Genomic DNA, 24,776 nt, shown 5'->3' on the forward strand with positions numbered 1-24,776 from the left:
TTGACTTGGCTCTGCCCCCTTACCCATAACTCCCTGCTCCTCCATCAATTCCCCAGATTGAGTTTGCCCCTAGAGTATTGGTACAATGATGCAACATATCCAACCAATTCCCATTTACTGCCTCAAAACAAAGAAACTGTCAGAGAACATCGATATTCTGGGTGAGCAGAAAGAAGGGCCCCTGCTGTCCAGTCCTCACCAAGGGAAGATTTGCCAAATCAGCAAGAAGGTTGAACCAGACAAATACAGACAACATGATCTATAACTATGGTGTGTACATAACTTTCGTATCCAATGTTGTCTGCTCTGTCTGAATCAAATGTGGGGCACAGTCCCCAGCCACTACAATACTTGGGGAGGAACTAAGGAAGGATATTTGGCAATTCAGTAGAACCAAAAAAGACCTGGACCTGGACTGAATGTCCAGCTTATAATGTGACACTAAGGTAAGATGGCCCAAATACATAGGGGCAGCACAGATCTCATCCATAGGCACTCTTGAAAGAAAAGCTGTTAAGTAGCTAAAGCTGTAGTAGAATGGCCTCTAGGCTTTAGTGAACGTGACTTGCCTCCCAGAGAGTATGCAAACAAAATTCTTTCTGACAACCGCTTGGACAAAGTTACTTTAGCCACTGGAGAGCTCAGCCTGGGTTTTGAGAAGGAAACCAAGGATTTCGTATGGTCAAGATAAAACTGCAGTTGGCTATGCACATCCAAACAATGCATCAAGTATTCACCTTTGTTGGAACTGAACCATGAAGGTTATTCTCTGAAAAAACAAACAAGGTTAAGAAGAATCAAGTGCTTGCAATTCTGAAACTCCTTTGGCCAAGGTAATCACCACCAAAAACACCATTTTCCAGGACAAAAGCTTCAGATCCAAGGAGGTTGAAGGTTCAAAAGGAGGACCAGGCAAGACATGAAGAAAAAAAGGGAGATCCCAGGAGGCACCAGATCCAGCACTGGAGGATGAAAAAAGTACCCTTCAAAAAAACTTTGCAGATTTTGAGAAAAGCCAAGGACACGTTATCTCCACCAATATGAAAGTATGAAATGGCCACTAACTGAATCCTGATAGTAGAAAAGCTGGTGTCTGAACCAAACAGCTCATCTAGAAAGTCCAAAACGGACTTCAAGGGGGCCAAGAGCGGATCAAGTTCCAGAGTCTCTAACTAAAAAACAAATCTCTACCACTTACTGCTGTACACTTTCCTAGTGGATTCTTTCTGTGAGGAAGACAATATATTAACCACCTTTAAAAGCTTGGATTTCTGGCCATCAAGGGAACTGGAGGAACAACGTGGTCAACTTCAGGAAATAAAGACTGTGTGGCTTCAGCCAGGATGGATGAAAGATAAGACCCAGAATGGGACCAAACACCCAAGGGTGGTGTTTCAGAATAGGCTACAAGAAGGGAAACCACAGCTGGTGAGGCCAAAAGGGGGTGATGAGAATCATGGATGTTCTGCAATGAGCTGCTTTCTGAAGAAACTTCACTATAAAGGGAACTGGGGAATAGGCGTAAAGGAGACTTGGAGGCCAAGCAAATATCAGAGCATCCCTATACCTGTCGCAGAACAGGGATAAGGACATAACAGCTATCGCACTCTATGTTGGATGGGGACGATAAACAGGTCACAACATGGAGTGCCCCAGTAACAAAAAATCCAAGCTGTAACCACTGGAGTCAAGGACCACTATAGTAGGACAACAGAATGCTCTTGCTGATACTGTTGGCCAGAATACTGGACTTTCCCAGGATATGCACTGCCACCAGAAACCACTGAGAGCAGATTAAACACTGCCAGACTCTCATGGCCTCTTGACAAAGGTGATAAGATCACGTTCCCCCCATATGTTGAAGTACCAGATGACAGACACGTTTGTCCATCTTGACCACACCCCAGGTGAAAATGTCCTGAGAAGCCTGCAATGCTAGTAGGATGGCTTTCATTTCCAGAGATTGATGTGAGCCTCTGTGGAAGTCCAGGACCCCTGAATGGTCCTACCTTCAAAATGACCCCCACCCCAGAAAGGAGGAATTCATGCTGAAGGAGAAGGAACTACAAATGGCCTTCCTTGTAGAACTAACAGAGACTGCAACCACCACTGAATCTGCTCGTGACATACTCCCATCAGCCATATTGGGAAATCCAAAGGAAGAGTAAGGAAGAGACCACTGTATGGCCATTGTCCATTGCAGAGCCTGCATGTGGAACCTAGCCAGAGAAACTATCCCTATTCATTGCTGCCATATGGCCTAATAGTCTGGGTCTAAGGATGGTTTCATGAAGATGGCAGACATCAAGTCTGAGGTAAACCTCTATCATCTTCTACACGGACCTACAGAATCCTAGGCAACACAAGATTAAGCAAATCCATCCTTTCAATTATTCTCCAAATATTTGTTACCCTACACAGTGCTTCAGGACAGCCAGGCTCTGTCATGAACATAGTGAGTCTAAAGCAGAGAATCAGTCGTAAATATGCCAGTCCACTGCAAGGTGTATACAATGCACACATGCATGTGAGCATGCACATATACACACATACGGTACACACCTAAGGCTATTAGATCGGCAAGTTCCTTGTCAGCACATGTGGAATATGGGAGAACTGGATCACCATGTAAAAACCTAGAAGACCACAGAGAAGGCATGTAGATTCTAGACAAATGTTATATGGGCACATGTATCAAAATGAAGAATCAAACACCATGAAGCTGCTACTATACCACTGCACTGCCCTATTTTGCCCCAAAATGGGATGCACTGGAGCAAAATCTACATGACAGTTGGTTAGCCAGTCAGTGAGCTAGTCAGTTATCTCAATATGCCAAGCAAGAAAGATGTCCTGAACATCAGTGAAGGAAATGCATTAGTGCATTATGAAGTTCTGCTAGGTAACAAACATTGTTCTTGGCTGTCAACAGTTTCACTGTCTACTCCTCAAATACCAGTAAATCAAACTACTTGCTCATATTGCTTGCTCAAAACCCAGCAATTCTAACACCCGTTCCTTTTCCTTCATCCAAACAGTAGGGAAAATAAAATAAATATGCATACATTTTGACAGCAGGTAAGAAGCACAAGACCCATTTAACCCATCTGTATATTTTACCAGATAAGTTAAAAGGTTCTGTTGATATACTGCCTAACTGTCCACAACTACCACCTATTCCTGTTTCTTCTCTCAGTACCACTGGAACCATTAGCAGACCACACTGTTTTCTGAAGCAGTACCAAAAGATATGCAAACGTGTGCACTGAGCATCTACGGTGCGCTACTCTACACCAATCTAACTTGTGCAGAACAAATGGGAAGACTGAGTAGTGCCTGTCCTTTCAAAGAAAGATGTTTCTCGCATCCATCTAAAACTTCACTCTGGATCTGATTCTGCCCCAATTAAGATCTTCCTAATAGTTCCTAAGAGATCACAACCACAGGGCAGTACACATCTCTCTCTCTCTTTTTTTTTTTTCTAATGTTGCTGCACACCAATCACGTCTTGGTGCAAACATCTTTAATTGCATGTCTATGTCTGAACTTCACCAAGTGTGGGGCAGTAAACTTGCTATTATTCTGCCCAGAAAATGAACAAATGGTAATCGTCAGTATCTGTGAGAGCATCTGCTCTGAATAGGTGACCTGAGTTTGTTACCTTGATATTTCTTAGAACTACTAGCTGACCCGCAGAGCACAAATCAGTAGTATTCTGTGAATTTCTACCTGGTGTTACCACAAACTGCATCTCTGAAATGATGGTAATTTATCATACTTTGTAAAAAGCACTAGGAATGGAACAGTGGTGCCTTATTGAAACTCAAGCAAATATTAAATATAAACGGTCATAATTATGATTTCTCACAAATGCCAACAACAAATGACACCATCCAATTCTGCTTTCAAACTTCAGGTAAACAGTACCCAAATTTAGAGGTTCCTGTCAATTTTTTAAATGAGGGGGTCACATTTTCTGTACCCATCATTTCTAAAACATCCTTAGCTTTTATCAGATGTCCCCCTAACTCAGGCAAAATTGCAATTCCGAAATTGGTAATGTCTCCAGATGTTATTGGTACCCTACCTGTTATCATTTTCACCTTTGAGGCGCTGAATGTCCTTCTTCAGATACTGTAATGCCAGCCTCTGTAGAGCCTAAAATGTAAAAGCAGCGCAGTCAGTACAGTGCAGTACAAGCAGCATTTTTGGCACTTGACCTAAAAATATCTGGTTAAACAGTGATTACCAAATCTAAATGCTGCTCCCCTACCCCATCTACAAAGCTCAGACTGTCAAACTCCAGCTCACTGCATAGATCTGCTGAAGCCCTGTCTATTCATTATGTCAGTAAACATCTAAACTGCTTCCATGTTCATCTTGAAAAACTCCAGTGTATCCAGTAGTACAAATGATGGGAAAAGAACATCAGCTATAAAAACTTTAATGAAAGAAAGCCTTTTTAAAGGCTTACCACTTGTTCTGCCGCTGAGCATGAGTCAATGCTGTTGGCAGTCAGACATAAAAGCTGTACAACAGAAACACAGGTGGAATGTGGCTACTCAACAAAATAAAATAAACATATTCCTGTAGGTGTGCTCCATTCCTTATTAAAATGATGCGTACATGTAAGAAGCTTCAGTCTTGTCTGCAGATGCGTCACCCAAATAACCAACAGTTGCAAAAGAAGAAAAAAGCCAACGAAGAAGAGAAGAGCTAGAAGGTCATGCAGCGGGATCAATGGTGCCAAAGTCAGAAGACAGCATAAAAAGTGAGGAAATATTTTACTCATGGTTTATTGCCTATGTTCTTACAAACATATGTAATGTCCCTCCTTGTTAGGAATCATCAAATATCAATGATTAAAGGCCAGCAGCACAGATTCAATCAAGTCATCAGAACAGAATCAGGATGCCTCTGGTACCATAGACCTGGTTATAATCAACTGGTGGCACTGTGGAACACTGATTAATTCAGATCAGGTCCTGGCTAACTAACAGTTCCATGTAACGTATTACCTTTGAGATTAAGGTACTAATGTTAAAATAGCAATTTCCTCATTATTCTACAAGGGGGGCATAAATGTATACACTATAATTACACATGGCTTGAAAAGTTTGACTGGTCCCTCCAGTTTACAGACTATTTTCAAAATAACTAACTATACTGACAAAAGGTCAGCACTCATACTGGAAATGAAAACATAACTGCAGAATCACATTGACAATTGCTGATTATGAGACCTAATGGGACATTTACAACAATAATTATTAAGAACCACCATATGCTACAAGCCACCTCCTAATAGTATGTTTTCTTAACATTTTAAATTTGTTCATAAAATACCATATAAGCAGATTACAGAAAATTTTAGATTTTGTAAGTAAGGAGGAATGCTTACTATTACAAGAGATCTGGCAGGAAATTGCAGTTTGCAATTACTTACAATGACAATTTGTTGCAAAGCTAATGATTCTACGAAGAAAGTACAGTTGTGTACACTTACCATAAATGTAGATGTTCGAGTGTATTCACTGTTGCAGTCATCACATTTGGGTTATCCCTGCCAGGGTACTCCTCGGCCAACCCGAATACCAGAGGCTTAGTATTTCTGCATCTGTTGCTGTCACTTCAGGACTGACATCAGGTCGTCAGTAGTATAAAGTAAGGCAGCCAACACCATTACATCAGTTTTTCTATCCCTAACTGTCAGGAGCCCCCAAGTGGGAGCCAGATTCTGGTGGAAGAACCCCACCAGTGGAAAGTAAATACCAAAATGTTCCTTGTAAGGAGAGAAAAGAAAGAAGAGGGGTATGGAGGGAGGGAAACCAGGAATGCAACAGTGAATACACTCAAACATCTACATTTATGTTAAGTGTACACAACTGTACTATGTTCTTTGTGTTTCACTGCTGCAGTCATCACATTTGGGTTGATTCCAAAAGCTGAGGAAAAGGGTGGAGGCAGTCAAGGAGACTAGGGGCTGCTAGGATGCCTAGCAACATTGCAGTAGCAAAGCCTGCCCTGGATTTGGAGAAGATAGGCAGATGGTAATATTTGGTGAAAGTGTGAACAGATGTCCAGGTGGCAGCCTCCAGGATGTCCCTGATGGGGACTCCTCTGAGGAAAGCTGCAGAGGTGGAGGCTGCTCTGGTGGACTGAGTCCTGACCTCCTTAGGGTAGGCTTTCCGTGTTGCTTGCCACAGAAATGGATGCAGTGTGCTATCCATTTGCAAATTGTTTGTTTGGAGATGGCTTTGCCCTATGCCCCTGCAGCAAAGCTAACCAGCAATTGATCAGACTTTCTGAATGATTTAGTCCTGTCTAGATAGAATCTGAGCTGTCTGTGCACATCTAGAGAGTGCAGAATCCTTTCCCCCCTTGTTCTGTGGGTTAGGAAAAAAGGTGGGCAAATGAATGGATTGGTTGAGAGCTACACTGGAAACCACTTTGGGCATGAAGGATGGGTTAGTCCTGAGGGAAACCTTGTCAGCATGGAAGATGATGAAGGGCTCCACAGCCATGAGTGCTTGTAGCTCGGAGACCCTTCTGGCTGAAGTGATGGCCAGAAGAAAAGCTGTTTTTCTGGAGAGAAATTTCAACTCTGCTGAAGATGCTGGTTCGAAGGGGGGGCAGGGTGAGCTTTTCCAACACAAAATTAAGGTCCCAAGCTGGGGTAGGTGCTCTTCTGGGTGACCTCAAGTTGCTAGCCCATCTTAGGAATTGTTTGCTCAGAGGTTGTGAGAAAGGGGGCTGCTCAGTGGGGAAACGAGCAGAGATGGCAGAGGCATGAATTTTAAGAGGTAAAATAGAGACCACTGTGTAACAGGTCAGCTGAGTAATCCAGGATAAGAGGGAGGGAGGGCTGTGCCATAGTGGCTCCCTTAGCCTGAATCCACGTGTAGAACCTCTAGTGCTAGGGTGTCTGGCCTCACATATAACATCTAGAACCTGTTTACTGAGGTTGGCGGATTGATCTGTGGTTAGGGAATAAGCCAAACTGCCAAACTCAGGGTCTGCAATTGGGGATGCATGAATTCTCCTTCCCTCTGGGTCAGGAGGGTTGGGGTCTGAGTGAGATGCCATGGTGGCAGTGGGTACTAATGATGGCGAGGAGCCTGGAGCTATAAGAATTTCCTTGGTTTTTTCTCCCTTATTTGGACCAGTACCCTGGGGATGAGAGGTAGTGAAGGAAAGGCATAGACCAATAGATTAACCCAGGGGAAGGACGGGGCATCCACTTTCCAAGCCATGCAGTGATGCTCCCTGGTACAGAACTTGCTGAGCTGATGGTTGGTGTAGGAGGCAAAGAGGTCGATATTCGGGGTATCACATTTCTGAGTTATTAGGGTGAAGGTTCTTTAATCTAGCTGCCACTCGTGTGGGTCCAGGAGATTTCTGCTTAAGTGATCTGCCAGAGAGTTTTGAGAACCTGGTAGGAATTGTGCTAACAGGTGGAGCTTCATGGCAGAGGCTGTGTGCAAAGGGCCATGGCCAGCCTGCATAGAGGGTAGGAGTGAGTCCCTCCCTGCTTGTTTATATACCACATCACAGTGGTGTTGTCTGTTTGATAAGGAGAGCCCCTGGGGAGAGAAGTGGCCTGAAAGCTGTCAATGCGTGCTGGAGAGCTAACATCTCTTTTTGGTTGATGTGCAGATGGATTTGCTGTGGGCTCCATTGGCCCTGTATGCACCTGCCGTCCAGGTGTGCAGCCCAGGCATAGTCTGATGCATCTGTGATAAAGGTCTGGGTGGCGGGGGATGGTGAGAAATGTAGTCCCTTGTTGTAGGAGCATGCTGCTGCTCACCAAAGAAAATCTTTCCTGAGGCAAGGTATCACAGGTATAAGAGTTTCCAGGTCTTGACAGTGTTGACACCAAAGGCTTTTTAGGTACCATTGAAGTTTCCTCATATGCAGTCTGGCATATGGAATGAGCAGAATGCAAGATTCCATAAACCCCAGAGCTTGCAGGATTTTCCTTGCAGATAACTGGGGTCTGGTGGCTAGTTGAGAGAAGGAGGCTGTCAGATAAGTTTGCTTTTCTGCTGTAAGGAATGCCATCTGGGAAGCTGTATCCAGGCTTGCTCCCAGGTATATAATCCTTTGGGTGGGTACTTGTTTGGACCTCTTTTTGTTGATAGTGTGCCCTAGGGAGGGCAGTAGGGACTTTACAAAGGCCAGGTGCTTGAGCAGCTTTTTCTGACTGCCTGAATTAGGCAGTCGCCTAAGTACGGGTAAATTTGGATATTCCTTTGTCTGCAAAAGGCAATGGCCAGAGCCAGACATTTTGTGAAAACTCTGGGAGCAGTAGATAAGCCAAAGGGAAGTGCAGAGAACTGAAACTGCAGAGATCCTGCCCTGAAACGTAGATATTTCCTGCATAATTCCCTAATAGAAATGTGGAGGTAAGCCTCTTTTAGGTCTAGGGTGGCTAGTCAAGCATCCTTGGAGAGCATGGGTAGCAGTTGCTGGATGGTGAGCATTTTGAACTTTGGTATCACCAGGAAAGTGTTTAGAATGGATAGATTGAGGATGGGGCACCAGATGCCCTCTTTTCTGGGTGCCAGAAAGTCTGGAGTAGAAACCTTAACCTTTCTGTTCTGCAGGAACATGTTCTATTGCCCTCATAGAGAACAGGGAAAGGACTTGCTTTTGTGCCTCTGTCCACTGGTTTGGAGGTAGATCTGGGAACCCTTTTGGAGTTGGAAGTGTGTGGAAAGAAAATTTGTATCTCTGAGACATTACAGTTTCATAGTATAGTACTAGGCTATCTGCCCTAGGGCATTTATAAGCCTAGCCAAAGTGTATGTGGCTTTCACCACCCCATGTAATGATACAAAAGTGTACAATTTAAATTAAATTTAGTTTACTGTGCCTCTATCTAGCAATGACACAGAGATGACCCCCGGGGTAAACCTACGATCACCCATCCATTCGTCCAGATTTCTCTTGAAGAGAGTCAGTGAGGGGCTCTGCCTAACATGGACAGGTATCCTGTTAAAGAGTGCGGGAAGCCTCTGGGTTATGAATCTGTCCCTCCAGCATGTCCTATTCATATTTGTGCTGAGGTTTAGATCTTTAGCACTCGTGGCTCTGATGGATTTGGATTTTTTGAGATGGAGCATGTCCATTAATTCTGAATTGGACATGGCCTTGTACGTAAGGCACAAATCACCTCTGAGCAGGTGGTATGCTACTGAATAGAGCTGGAGCTTTTTCAGTCTGGCAGCATATGACATATGCTGGAATCCCTTGATCCTCTTGGTAAGGGTACTTTTGGGGTCTCTCCAGCTGCTGCAGGTGCCAGGTGAGGTACATACCAAATAGGGCATTGTACTCAATCATAGGCCTGATAAGGGAGGAATATAAGGGTACAATGACATCCTTTGATCTGGATGTGAATCCCTTCATGATAAGGTGGGCAAGGCAGAAGGTCTTTCTAACCACTTTGGCGACGTGGGTGTCAAATGAGAGGTCACTGTCAACTTGGGTCCCAGGTCTCTGATTACGTTTTCCGTACTTAATGGATTACCACTTATGTGGTCATTTGTGGGTACTTTGTTTTTTCCAAAGGGGATGACGATACATTTTTTGGCATTTAGTTTAAGGCCATGACTCTGGCACCAGTCGTCTGTTTCTCTGAGGCCCTTCTGGAGGATGCATGTGTCAGCTGGTGTGTCGACTATGGCGCCTAGTTTGCAGTCGTCTGCGAACTTTGTCAGCCACAACCCCCCTATGTTTGCCTGCACATCTGAGAAATAAATGCCGATCAAGAGGGGTCCTAAGACAGAGCCCTGTGGGACTCCACTTGTGACTGGCTTAGAGTCTGACATAGCTCCAGCTATTCTGACTTTGTGGGTTCTGTCTAGCCAGTTTGCAACCCATCTTGTGACAAATGGGTTTACATTTAAGCTGTTGAGCTTGTCTATGTTGCCTGAGTGGGGTATTGTGTCGAAGGCTTTTGCCAGATCCAGGTAGGCTGTATGAACTGCTTTGCCTTCATCGATGGCTCTAGTGACCGTTTCAAAAAAGTCCACCAGGTTTAAAAGACAGGATCTGCCTTTTACAAAGCCAAACTGGGTAGGGTCAATTGTCTGTAGGTCCCTGATGTCTTTGTTTATGAGTTCCATAATGATCCTTTCCATAGCTTTGCAGACCAGGCTGGTCAAGCTTATGGGGCGGTAGTTTCCAGGGTCTGTAGAGGCGCCACCTTTGTGGAGTGGGACCACTGTAGCTGTACGCCAGTGTTCAGGGATGTATCCTGTAGCAAGGCTAAGATTAAACAGCGTTCTTATGCGCGGGTTTAGCTCCTCTAGGAGTTCACATAGCACACAACCCGGGACACCATCATGTCCCATGGATGCTGTATTCTTAGCTTTGCTGAGGGCAGCTCTCACCTGGTCATCTGAGATTTCTGGGAGGTTGCAATCAGCTGAGATATTTATTTCGTCTTTTGGGGGAGAGGGAGGGGAGAAATTTGCACTGAACCTGTCTGCCAGTATGTTGGCAACATCTGTGGGTTCAGTGTATTTGTTGCCATTATGAACTAACTCTGCGCATATCTGAGGGTTTCCGCCCAGGTTTCTAACATAACTGAAGGCGGCCTTGTGATTATCTTTAGTGTCCTTAGCGATTTTTCTCTCGAAGTTGGCCTTTGATGATTTTATTAGCGAACATAGTTTTTTGCTAGTGCTGATCAGGGATGCCTTCCCTTTATGGGATTTTGCTCTGTCTTGCAGTAGCTTCCATCTCTTGTTATAAAGTTTGTTTATGGCTGGGGTCCACCAGATAGGATGCCTGCCTTTGGTGGAAAGGGTCTTGGTTTTATTTGGGATTGCATGATCCATGCATTCTTGGAGATGCCCGTAGAAAGCATTTGTGAAGGATTCAGCAGTGTGGGATGCGGTTTCCACTGGCCCAGGGGGCTTGAAGGATACCATTTCAGTCCTAAGGAGTGTAAAGTCGGCTTTTGAGAAGTTTCTCACTGTGGTCTTTTGTGCTGGGGGTGGAGGTGGGATATGAATATCTAGGGTTATTAGTTTATGGTCTGATCTCACTAGTGAGGGGTATACTTCCGGTGTTGAGCATTTTGTCCCCATGTTTGTGATGATCAGGTCAAGTATATTATTTCCTCTTGTGGGGGAGGTGACTAGTTGTTCCATCACATTTGAGTTGATGAATTCCAGGAACCTTTGGGCTAGGGTGTTGGGGCTTGAGTAATGCACCCAGTCTATGTTTGGGTAGTTGAAGTCTCCCAATATGATGGTATTTGGTGAGACATTCATATCCTCCAGTGTCTTCAGGAAGACTGAATGCTACAAGTTGTATAGCAGTTTTGCCTACAGTTAGTTGCACATGGATAGTCTCCGATGCTTCGTGCGTTGCCACTAACCTGGAGGTGTGGGTGTCTTTAATGAATAAGGACACTCCCCCTCCTTTTGTGGTTCGGCCCAGGTTTTGGGGCCGAAATGCATGATACGAGGTATAACCTGGTAGGGCTGGGGTGATCTCAGGAGCCTTGAACCAGGTTTCAGTTACTGCACAGACATCAATGCTTTCCATACTGAGTGTTTCGAGAGCCTGCATCTTGAGATTTAGACTTCTGGCGTTGAGCAGCATTACCCTTAGTTTTTTTTTTATTGTTTTCTAAGGTGGTGGGTTTGTCTTTTGAGCCTTGCCTAAAAAAGGCACTATGGGGGTGGCAAGAGCCTTAGCCAATATCCGGAAGCCCAGTGGTGACAGGTGCAAGCCGTCCCTTGCGAAGCAGCGTGGCTTGTCCAGCATGTCATCCCAAGCAGACAGACATTGGATCCCCTTAGAATGACACCAGTAATTGAGCCAATTATTAAAGCTGATCATCTTGTCTTTGTATTGTGGCATCATTCTTGGTGAGGGCAAGATGCTGTTCAGGGTCAGGGTCATATCGGCCTGGCCTACATAAATAGATAGCTCCTCTATGTCTCTTTTCATGTAGTCCAAGGAGGTACGTCTCAGGTCATTCACGCCGGCACGGACAATGACGGAGTAATATTTGTACTTGCTTTGGAGTGACCTGAGTGCTTGTGTTATGTGGCAGATCCTAGCTCCCGACAGGCAGCTCACCGTTACCCTCTCTTTGTTCAGCCTGGTAAGTGGGACGTCAGTGTGTCTGACTATAGAGTCACCTATTACTAGTGTATCAGACATGGTGTTTCGCCTTAAGGGCTGTGATTGTTTGGCACACTGACTTTGTGTACTATGTGTTGCTTGTGCAGAGTTTTGAGGTGGTGTTTTCTTGGATGTCTGCTTTGGGAGCCTCTGTTGTTTCAGTAAGTTTTTTATTAGAGCCTCCAAGTATGTCTTTGTGTTACTATGTGTTTGGTTTGCAGTTGTGGTTGGTTTATGTGAGACTGGGTTTGTTGTGTGTGTGGTTACCTTCTCCTCCTGTCTGGTCTTGCTAGTCCTGTGTTGAGAGAGTTCAGCCTCCAGTTTGGCTATATAGTTGCATCTCTCACATGTGTTTGTGTTTGTTGGGAGGAGGAGAGGGTTGTCTGTGTACATGAGACAATTGTAACATTGTCTCAGGATTCCCAGATTAACCAGCTGAACTGGAGAGGACATCAGTAATATACCACTCGACATGCCAGAATAGTATAAGGGGGTGATGTGTAACTGGGTCAGAGAGAGGACTTTGAAGGGAAGTGGGTATTAGCACGGGTTGTAGGTGGATGTAGTGCTTACGTTAGTTTAAGGGTGCTTCACTTAAAAGAAAGGTTTTAGGAGCAAGTGCTAGGCTTATGATAAAGCGAATAGACTGATTTTGTTGAAAGTAGAGCTTTCTTAGGGGAAAAATTGAAGTGCAGACTTGGCGGAGCCAGGAATAGTTTAAGCCTGTTTAACCGGCACTGCACTATGCGCACAATCGCACAAAGCCGTGCAAACACGGATTTTAAACAGGGAACTTCAAAAGAGCTGAAAATGGTCCAAAACGACCAATTACTACAATATCTTGTGCTGAGGTCACTCCTTCAGGGACAGATAGGCTGCTCAAGGCTCCCCACTCCCACTGGTGAGCAAAGAAACTTCCTTCTATCCAAGTAAGGCAATGGACAACACAGGAACTACACCACAGTCCAGAATACAGCAAAGCCTGTATACTGGTCTAAACTAGTCAAGAAAGGCAGGAAAACAAGGATATGTTTTTGTTTTTTAGGTTAAAAAGTACACAGAAATGCAGGAAAAACAGTAATAAATCACTTACACAGGCTAGCTCACTTTAGTGGGTAGCCTCAACAGTTAAATTTAACAACAAACTTTCGACCAAATGTAACTTTAAGTGGAGATAATGTACAATGCAAAAAACAGGTAATAAAGCAGTTTAAACTTGTTCAAAGTAAGAAAAGGAAGGTCTCTCAGGTAAAAACAGCAAAAAATACTTAGATCGGGATTATGCTGAAGATCCAGTGGTTGTTGGTAATGGTGACCCAGGTGCTTGCGTGAAAGGAGCGTTTTCCTCCTAGAGGTAAATGAAGGTGGGCAGAGGGAGGGGTGGGGGAGGAGAGTCATTGTGAGTTCTTACCATGACGGGGTGGCTTAGAACTCCCTGTTTTTGAAGTGGAGGAATTCCACTCTTTTGATCTCTGCATTCCCTGTGGCTGCTGTTTGGGGGGTCTGCTTCCACGGGGTTTGGGCTGAACTGACCTGGTGGGAGCAGGAAAGGACCAGTGCTTGGAGGGGCAATGCCTGCTGAACCTGGGTGGCTGGACCTGTACGAAATCCTTAAATGTCTGCATAGATTTAGCTTTTTCTTCCATCTTTTTTAAGACCTCCTCTGCCTTAGTGCCAAATAAGTTATCTTTGTGCAAGAGTGCATCCAAGTATTTAGATTTAACATGCTCTGGCAAGGGCGGTTCCTTAGCCATGCATGCCTTCTTAGGACAGAACCGGTGACTGCTGCCCTGCAAGAAGCTTCTAGGTCGTCAAAACCACAGTGCAAGGTGTGCTTAGGTACTTGACTTGCAGAATGCATTAACTCTTGTAACTCTTTAGATTCTGCACAAGCAGGAAAGGAAGACACTTTTTGTTTGAGGATTTCCATGGTATGTTGCTGAAATTTTAGCATATGGAACTGGCAATTTAGTGCTCCGATAGCAAGAGTAGCAGAGGTGTATACTTTTTTCCCCCATCTGTCTAGTGCTCCAGAATCCCTATCTGAGGGGGTGGGATTCTTAGCAGAGGTTGCTTTAATTCTTTTAGGCCCCTGAGAAATTACCACAGGGTCAGCAGTAGTATTTTTAAAAAGAAATTTGTGTGAGTCAGGGACTCTGCGATATCTGTCAGGTTTTCTGGGTGCAGGAGGTAGGGTGTTGGATTCCAGGAAAACATTGTCCAAAACATCCAGGAATGGGGGGAATGGCCAGGGGTCTGTGCCATGGAAGATCTAATAAGTCCCAGAGTCTCTTTTTAGACTGAGGGTAGTCCTGACATTCCCACTGGAAATGCTCCCTTAAGGTATGAAGGGTTTCCCCAAAGGAAAAGTCCTCGGGGGAGGAGAGGCTGAAGGAATGGAGTCCTCTGCATCAGAATCGACATAAGCAAAGAGGGGTTGCATGTCTTCATATTCAGATGCATCAGAGTCATCAGACTCCTGTTCAGATAAAATTATTGGGGACAGATCTCTTTTTCTTTTGGAAGGGGTAGCTTGGCTTCCCCTGATCAGCATCAGGTCTTCCGCCATTTTAAGCATCCAACCACTACCTTTCTTTCCACTCCACTACCTACCTTGATTATAGCATGCTCAGATGCTCATAAGCCTAGTACTTATTATACTGCAGGAACTTCTTATTGTAACATTTGTTAATGTCTGTTATGTACTTCACAGATAAAGATTCTAGTTGTCTACTGATGTACTATGTTCTTCACCTGTAAATATGTTGTAAGTAATTGCTATGTTAAATTGTTAATCACTATGTAATCCAATGCAACTACTGTCTGTTTATTTTAACTGTGGAGCTTTTCTCCCCGGGCCTCCGCTGAAAATGGACCTACGTCCAGTCAGACACTCCCGGTTAACAAATGTAAATTAATAAATTTGAGACTGAGGCAAGGAAGCAGGTGCCTGAGATTGGGTCATTGGTTTCTTGGGTGTGGTTCGTACCTTGAGCCTTAGAAACTCAGTAGTTTTCGAAAGAACGGTAGACGCAAAATAAGTCGCCAGTTTGTGTCAAGAATCGGTAGTGCGAAGTACTTCCTCAGAAGCCAGTGCCTGCTCAGCGGCTCTTGACACATCCAAGGGAGAGACGACCGCATGATCGGATCCTTAGTCGAAGAAGAGTTCGATGGCATACCGGACTCCGAAAGGGTCTCAGTAGTGGCCTGCGAATCCACAGAAGCGGGCATCAGGGGCTCACTGAGGACTGAAGACCTGACGACTAGCTTAACAGAAGCATCATCAGTAGGTTTGGACCTGTGTGGTCTGTCTTTATCCTTATGATTTTTCAGAAGATCTGCTGTCAGATGGCTTACCGAAGCCATAACAGAATTTGAGGATTTTAAGCGAAAATATCTAGCTACAATAAGGGCCCGATGACATATAGTTCTGGCATTGAACAAAGCACAAAAGCAACACTGGGGGACGTCGTGGTCTGTGCCTAAGCAAGTGACGCAGTAAGAATGAAAGTCTCGGTTTGGTATTTGCTTTCCACAGGCAAGACAATTGTTAAGTTTTTCTGACATCGGTTAGTGCAAGAAAAATGGATCCCCAATGGGGTATTTAGCTTTGGAAGACTTCAACTTCAATTTGGAAGATGAAACTCAGGTAGCAGCTGACCGGCACTCATGCAAACTGCTTCTGCTTTGGGCTCTGCGTCAAGAAAGACTGATGTAATGGCGTTGGCTGCCTTACTTTATACTACTGATGTCAGTCCTGAAGTGACAGCAACCAATGCAGAAATACTAAGCCTCTGGTATTCGGGCCAGCCGAGGGCTACCCTGGCAGAGATAACCCAAATGTGATGACTGCAATAGTGAAACACGAAGAACATCTGGTTCTTTTATGTACTCAGTGTAACTTAACCCGTATCTCTCTTGTACACACAAACACACCACCTTTTCTTTTTTTTTTTTTTACTTTTTGTCTTAATTTTACTATTGCGAGCATATACATTGGCGACCATTTGCTTTTTAAATATCAGAGCTTCATGGCAGCTTGCTGTGGATTGGCAGATTTATTTTTCAGCAGGCATTTCCTCAACATTAACACTCTACTGGAAAATGTTCGTTCTCCAGTCAGGGTGGTGATGTACAGGTCATCCATTCTCTAATATGAAGATTTAGCTTATCTAATAAATTAAAATAGCTACTTTATTAAGTTAATTGGTTAATTATCCAAATAAATGTGTGTAAATTGAGACTGACTACATCTAATCTGCATGAGTGTATTTGAAAAAGTGGAGTACACCTTCCGAAAAAGAAAACATACGTGAAAACAAGCTTTTAAAAAAAAACTGTCTTCAAACACACAGTATTTTTATTAACCAATTTGACTAGTTAGTCTAACTAGTTTTATTCTTCATCTGCCCTGGTGCTAGTACTTGTCGTACACCCACTCTTTCACAGTGGAAGGTTTAAGTGCTGTCTGAACTAGTAATAAGGATTATTCTGTAAGTTTTATAAAGTACTCCATCTGTATGCCTAGATGTGTAAAAATTAATTACACTCGTGAAGAGAAAGGGTGACTTTTGCAGAGTCTTTTCTTGCTCATATTGAAACTATCTGGGAAGCAGATTATCTTTTTTATGTGCAATGGTTGTGAAAATTCTTTGGCTCTGTTTACAGGGAACTTGCTGGATGTATGCTGAGCAATGTTACGCTGACAGATGTGGACTGGGGACTTTTGGGACTCACCTTGTTTACAACTGAGCTACATGTTGATTGTTGAGTGCTGCTTCAAATGTTCATGCTTTTGGAAGTGATTTGTCAATTAACAGTGACCAATTCAGTTTCAATGTCTAAGTAAGGCTCTTAAAAATCACCCTTCCCGTCCAGAGGAAACTAAATAAAGTTTAACAAAAATAATTTTTCATGTTCTGACAACAGTGATTTCTGCTTCCTGCTAATTCAAAACAAAACAGCTACATCTATTTTATACATACGAATCCTCACTAGCTCAGCACATTTCTGATATCTGCACATTTGTTTATGCAGCATGTAAATTTAAACCTGATAATAAATCTGTAACTGCAACCTTGTTATTTTGAAAAGGTTTGGATGCCCCTTAGATTCTTAGAGCAATGTTGTCTGGAGCTCTGTGCACTTTGTAGAGCCTAGCCATCCATTTTCTGATAACCTACTTTATCCTTTAGTGTCATGAGGACACAGGAGCCTATCTTGGCAGCATGGGGCACAAGGCACTAAAACACACTGTGCAGACGGTGCAGGGCTAGAGAAGAATATTCATGGACATTCTCTCACGCACTTAACTACGGGCAGTTTGGAAGACTGTCACTCAACCTACTGCATGCCTCCGGGAGGAAACTTGACCCTAAAGAAGAAACATGCAGACTCTGCACAGAAAGCAACCCAGATGGGAAATGAACTGCAGAACTTATTTCTGTGAAGTGGAAATGCTGTTCCATGCTTAACTCCCAGTCCCCTTCACAAACTGATCTGACGAGAGGTCAGTCAAACACCCAAATATAGCTCCCCCATGATGTTTCAAATACAGTAGTATTGATCCTCGCATATAACAGAGATACTGTGATGTATCCCAAGTTCCAGTTGGGATTCTAAGGACTGTCACAGTTTTCCTTGGAAGTGAGTGAATAAAAATGTAAAGACTATAGTATCATGCAGTATATTCTGCCTACTGTAAAGGACACTGATTTAAGAGTCTGTACATAATGCAGCAGGGATAAAATGCAGCAAAGATGTGACAGTGAATTCTGCAGTTTGATGTGTTTCTTCAGTAGTCAAACTGTTTTTCAGCAATGACATACTGTCAAACACAGGTCTTGCATTTCTGAGAAACAGTCTTCCATCCTATCACCACCCACATCGTGAAGGATAGGAGGTCAGGAGCAATGCCAGTTAAGTGGTAAGAATGAACAGAACAACTCACTGCAGGGGAAGGAGCTAACACTTAATGTGATGTGGGAGGTTGAAAAGTACTAGCTATATTTAATTGGTCTTGCTCCTTCCACACATATTGCTGATGCTGAAACAAAACTTCACAAATGAGGTGGGTTTCTCTCCCTCTCTGGAAATATCCCTTGGGAGAGGGCCTAGGTGATTGTGAGGATACACAAAATCCCCTTACGGCATTGCTGTCTAGTTGGATTTTGTACCATAAGATGACATGATTACCTTAAAGCAATTGGGAGTTGCATAAAGGAAAACCCTCTGCTCTTTGTACATGTGAAAGCAGCTATTACAAGCAGTTAATTGTCTTCAAAACTGTACATGAGCTTCTTAATGATCTACCACCTGCAGAGTCTGTATTTCTATGGGAAGGTTCTATGCTCATGAGAGCAATTATGGAAATTCCTGGGGGGGGACATAACTGGGACGAACAGCTGCCTGATCTAAACCAAAATGGTAATTTTTTTTGGACATTTATGCTAGTCAGGGACTGTCTAAATCAAGCACAATGTTCAAACAAAAGGATGCTCGTGTATTGAGTTGCTTTGTTCTACAGCAACTTGGGCCAAAGTTCAGCGATCACCTTTACAGTCATGCCATCAGATCTGAGGCCATATGTTCAGGACACACCACTCTAAACAGGTGCTGTGTTGTTAAATGACACTTGGTGGTAAGTTGCATTAGTTGGGCAGGGCAATGGCTAGACAGACAGAATCCTCGAACATGTAAATAAGAGTGTCTCGGAAACATCTTGCGGGCTTTCCTATGTGATGATTTCACCTCTCTCCTCCACTGAAGCTCTTCCCCATATACCTGGGAAGGTCACAGGTGTGAACTCTGAACTGATCCTGTTGAAGACTCTGGCAGTACAGCTGCCGGCAGAGCTGCAACTGAAAGGTGGTCAATGCTAACCATGGCTGTAACCAGTTAAGTTAAAGAATGAGGGCTCAAATTGTTCTGACCAATACATACCAAAAGCCCATGAAGGCAACAGCTACTAAAATGAAGCCTCAGGTTGGAGAGGAGTTTATTACAAGACTTTTTGATGACCTTAAAGATGTTCGAGCAAACCATTAGGTCATTCAGGAGGGGAAGGGGGGAAACTAATCAGGCTTCTATCAGCAAGGATTAAAAGATGCTGACCTTAACTAGGGGCATTTTGAAAGGGAGAATGAAAACAATAAGAAGTTCTTAATCATGTGCTTCCTACTGAGACGGCATGGCCAGAAACAACTGGTAATATTAACTCCATGTGTAATGGCCAGAAACAACTGGTAATATTAATTCCATGTGTAATGGCCAGAAACAACTGGTAATATTAATTCCATGTGTAATGGCCAGAAACAACTGGTAATATTAATTCCATGTCTAATGGCCAGAAACAACTGGTAATATTAATTCCATGTGTAATGGCCAGAAACAACTGGTAATATTAATTCCATGTGTAAAGATGAGGCCACTATGACAACTAAACAGTTTCACATTGGCAATGCTGTAGTAAAGACAGTGATCTGACCAAAAGTGCTGAATGCATTGTACCATGCTTGGATGCCATGGGTAATTGTCACCATACACTCGGAGAAGCATAGTTACATTGACTGACTTTTTATCAGGGTTCTTTGACAGCTGTTTACTGAAATGACATGTGCTGTGATGGTGCGAGTTGGTGACATGCTATAGCATTTTTTTTTTAAACTTTCCTCACTTTTGTGCTACTGTGGTGATATTTAAGTATAAATAAGAGGTGTATAGGGAAGTAATGAATTTTCACCCCTATAGAGAAGCTTTCTCTCCATTTCAGTTTTCAGTAATATTTTTCAATTTAAGGAAAAGCAATGAGGCCCAACTCATACAGAGGTGACTGATACAATCTGACTGCAGTAACGCATGGTTATTGTGCCTTTTTAATTCTACAAAGGAAGGAAAGGGCAGTATTTCTTGACTGGTAAAATAGTACCCCCCATTTTAAAAAAAAAGTCATTTAAGATGCCCCCTTGGTGACTGGTGTTTCCCATAAAAGATGTACCAAACACACCCTATTGGTACATGCTAAAAGATATCTCTCTGCCTGCATAAAAAGCTTGAGGACTAACTGGTCAACTATTTGAGATATGGAAGTCTTGTCTGCCATGCTCAGCCTGGTACCCACCATGACCCTCACCATGAGAAGTCGTTTAGAAAATAAATGGACATACAAAAACTATGATCCAGGTAGTCATATGTCCATACAGTAGCACACTTATAGAAACAGCTGTTTTTTGATAAAATATCACCACATGCATACAGAGATCTTTATTCAGTGTATACTGCTCAAGATACAGTTTTCTATCTCAAGGGTCTTTTTTAATGAACCCTTCATAATATTTTTGAGGCTCTGAACCAAAATTTATAACAAAAGCCAAGCATCTTAGCTAATTACACCTGTCCACTTGAGACAGTCCGCATCATTTTTATGTTTTAGGCCCTTAATTTTCTTTGTAACAAAACAATGTGGGTATTCAGGATGAATCAAATATTTGGTAAATATCAAAGGGGGTACTACGCTCAATGAATGGCCTGATGAGTGCAGAGAACTCTGGAATGATCACAACCCTAGACATGGATGCCATACCCTTAATAAAAAGCTATGCAATGAAAAAATACTCTCTTACAATAGTGAATACATGGTGATAGCACATTTAATTGTCTACATAGGTTCCCAGGTCCCTAACTACTGCATCAGTTTTCAGGGGTGTGTTGTCAGTGTGATAGCTACAAGGGACGTCTTGCTTGCTTGCTGAAGGATACTATTATAGATTTCTTGCAATTTGGATTTAGTCATCAAGACTTCCAAGATGGTTGCACATGGAGTAAAAGTTTAATTTTAGCTTTCCCAGAGTGAAAAACTCAGAGAAAGCCAGTGGACCTATATTTTTAGGTCAGTTTCAGTAACGGTCTAGTAAGTGTCCGGCCTGGATACCAGCAAAAAAAAAAAAAGAAATGCAGAGGACTTGAAAGAAAATCAGTTACATAAGTTAAGGAAAAATGACTGGGAAGAATATTGCAGCTGTTCAGAAAAAAGCAGTGCAAGATCCAGACATGGCTTCTAGTAACCTATTATAAGACAACAGCGCACAGACCTGGTTAAAATAAATGAAACACTGATGGAGTACATCAACTCAAACAACAAAAGGCTGGAAAAAATGGAAGAAACATTAAACAAATATTCAGATGAGGTGATAAAACTACAAAAATCACAAGTTAAAATGAAGAAAAGGCTGGCTGAATATAAGACCATTCAAGAAGAGATGATTTAAAAAATAATAGAATTTGAGGTAAGAGCATGTAGGGAAAGCCTGATATTTTCTGCTGTACCACAGAAGCTGGAAGGAACAGACTGTATTAATTTTATGAAAGCACAAGTAACTAGACTGGTATTTCACAGCAGGACATGTTAACTGAAAGGGCACATTGTGTGTGTATGCTTCAAACCTGGCTATGAGAAAGCATCCTAGACCTTTAATAGTAAAGATGCAATACTACCAGCAGAAGAAACGAATTCTGAAAGAACGGTGGCAGAAGGACAAAGTACTAAAAGTGGGAAGCAGTAGAGCGTTTATGGAGATAAGACTAATTGTACACCAGGCAGAAGAGGAATAAATGTATTCCATTATTCAGGGAATACTGGAAAGCAGACATGAGATTCAAACTGTTTTACGCAGCTATCTTTAAATATTCTTTCCTGGAGGGACAAATTCATTTTTTGATGCAGTACAAGTTAAGGAGGAAATACAAAAGTTTGTCCAACAAAAAATGAGCTGATAAACAGAAGGAATTTCTGCTTCTTGTTCTTCTGGTAATGAAGACCAGAAAGAGACTGCCAGTAAAATCTTTTCCAATGTTTCAAAGAATCAAAGGAAAGCTGAAAAGTCTGTATGTCACCATACAGCAGGGATGCACAGACTTTAACTGTGTACCAACAGTGAAGGAACTGAGCTGAAAAGTTAAGAGACAGAGTTATGTATGACATGTAATGACAAAATATATGAGAAAGGCAATTTTGGACAGCTCAATGGCGCAGCGGTAGAGTTGTCACCTCACAGCAAGAGGCTCTCTGGCTCAATCCTCGGCTGGAGTGCCTTCGGTGTGGAGTGTGCATGTCCTCCCTGTGTCCATGTGCATTCCCTCTGGGTGCTCTGGTTTTTCCCATGTTACAAAGACATGCATCTGGAGTGTTTCTTCCCGGGCCTCCACTGAAAAAATGGCTTCGTTCCAAGTAAGACTTTCCTGGTAAACAAATGTTAAATAATTAAATAAATAAATTTATTGTCAACGGAAGGCGGAGTGGTAGTAATATATTTAAGATCACAAAGTTCATGAAAATAGCTGCAACAAATGCTACTGAAGTACTATGGGATATGGCTGAGTACAAAATTAATAACATAATTAGCAAACACAAAATGCAGAAAAGTGCTCAGAACACATTTAATCTGCAAAAACTGGACAATATAAATGACTAAATTGGTTTACAACAAATAGAAAGGAATGCAGATATTTATGTTAGAAGGTAGCATTTAGAAATACAGAAAGTGAGTAAAAAGCATGTAGGTCACTACACAAAATGAGAAAAATAAACTGGATACTGGTATAGTAGTATATAGAATTAACAGTGCTTACTATAACGCACTGTCTTTAGACATTGTTCATATATGTTACAACAAAGAAATAAGCATTATTACTACAGACTTACAATGGTAAGGAATTGATCACCAAGGATAAACTCAAGGAGTAAGTGACAATTTATAAAATATACATATTTCACTTACATGGATTTAGCCAAGAAGGACTGCCATTTATCAGTAGACAATTATACAATAAATAGTTCTGGATAGAGGACTTCCAGTGCCAGGTCATGCCTACAAAGCAGCTAACCTGCAGAGCTCCACCAGTAGTAAAAATTAGTAATAGATTTACAGTAGTCAAGTGCCACATTTACAGTAGTCAAGTGCCACATAAAGAGCTAAGTAACAAACTGAAGGCGAAGAGGCTGAATGAATGGAAAAGGGAAGAAAAGCAGACATGGAGAAGTGAAAAATGTAAAAAGCAAGTGATTACAGCAGCTGGCCATAGAAGTGCAGAGAGCAGACTGAAATTAGATAGCAGTAAGAGAGCAGACTGACATTAGATAGCTACTGCAGCATTTGAAGACTAGTAAGTAAGGCTGATACAAATGTGAATGAGCATGAAAAGGAAATAGAAGCTGTCGTGTAAAGTTTGAATGAATGTAACACAATTACCCAAGAACTCATGGTTAGAATGAATGTAATACAATTACCCAAGAACTCGTGGTTAGAATGAATGTAACACAATTACCCAAGAACGCATGGCTAGAATGAATGTAACACAATTACCCAAGAACTCATGGTTAGAATGACTGTAACAATTACCCAAGAACGCATGGTTAGAATGAATGTAACACAATTACCCAAGAACGCATGGCTAGAATGAATGTAACACAATTACCCAAGAACTCATGGTTAGAATGACTAACAATTACCCAAGAATGCATGGTTAGAATGAATGTAACACAATTACCCAAGAACTCATGGTTAGTAACACAGGAAACCTAAACCAAATTAGATCCGAACCAGACCAAGAACAAAATTCTGCCTTTTATTTTAAAGGTCAATCTCAGACTAATGAAGGGCTTTCTAGGCCTAGCACATTTAACCCACCCTTAAACCCACTGTTAAAATTATTTGAAGGTTTGGTAGAGGCAGATTTAAGAGACTTTTGTTTGAACAGGTCTCACATACCATCGGTTAATTTTAGACCAGAACTTGGTCAGTTAATCAAGAGGCTTGGTGATGAAGACATTCGGGTGATGAAGCCAGATAAGGGTGGAGGCGTAGTTTTAATGTATAACATGATATATGACACCCACATTCACAATATGTTGCAGGATACTGAGTGTTATGAACTGGTTTCTAGGAATGAATTGAATTTAGCACATTCTAAAACTTCTTATTTACTCATGGATCATTTATTACAGGGTGTGATAAATGAAAAACTATATAATTATCTCTATGTTAGAAACCCAAGGATACCTGCAATTTTTGGAATTCCCAAGACACACAAGGGCTTAGACCCTTTGAACTTTAGACCTATTGTCTCAGGAGCTGGGGGAATAACACAGCCCTTAGGAAAATTCATTGATTTTACCATCAACAAATTTGCTTTCACTTTACCTCATGTTTGCAAAGATTCATGGGACTTTCTCTCAGGCATCCAGCAAAATCTCTATAAACCAGAGCTTTTAATGGCCACTATTGACATAGTTGAATTATTCCCCAGTATCCCCCATGCTGTAGGGCTGGAATGGTTCAACAATATTCTAGCTGCTGAATCTGGGTTAGGGTCTAACACGATTGGTTTATTGGTTGAATTTATGGAGACTGTCCTAGAAAACAATTTCATCTATTTTAAGGGTGACACTTACAAACAGAAAAAGGGTGTAGCAATGGGCACGGCTTGTGCTTCTAGTTATGCAAACATAGTGTTACACCACTGGGAAAACAAATTTGTTTTTTCCACGCATTGGGTTCAACATATCACCCACTATAAACGATACCGGGACGATATTTGTTTGTTATGGGATGGCATTTAGATCAATTCTTAAG

At 42.4% G+C, this 24,776-nt stretch overlaps 1 protein-coding gene across 1 annotated transcript in view; it reads right to left on the bottom strand.

Moving 5' to 3' along the window:
- Positions 1-24,776, bottom strand: part of LOC122800420 (F-BAR and double SH3 domains protein 2-like) — a 940,373-nt gene that overhangs the window by 89,259 nt on the left and 826,338 nt on the right. The window contains exon 4 of the mRNA XM_044069867.1: positions 4,088-4,158. Coding sequence (XP_043925802.1) covers positions 4,088-4,158 — 71 coding nt within the window. The remainder of the gene's footprint in view (positions 1-4,087; positions 4,159-24,776) is intronic.

This window comes from Protopterus annectens, chromosome 4.part0, assembly GCF_019279795.1.
Source record: "Protopterus annectens isolate FY-2018-M chromosome 4.part0, PAN1.0, whole genome shotgun sequence".
In the NCBI taxonomy this organism is placed as follows: Eukaryota; Metazoa; Chordata; order Ceratodontiformes; family Protopteridae; genus Protopterus; species Protopterus annectens.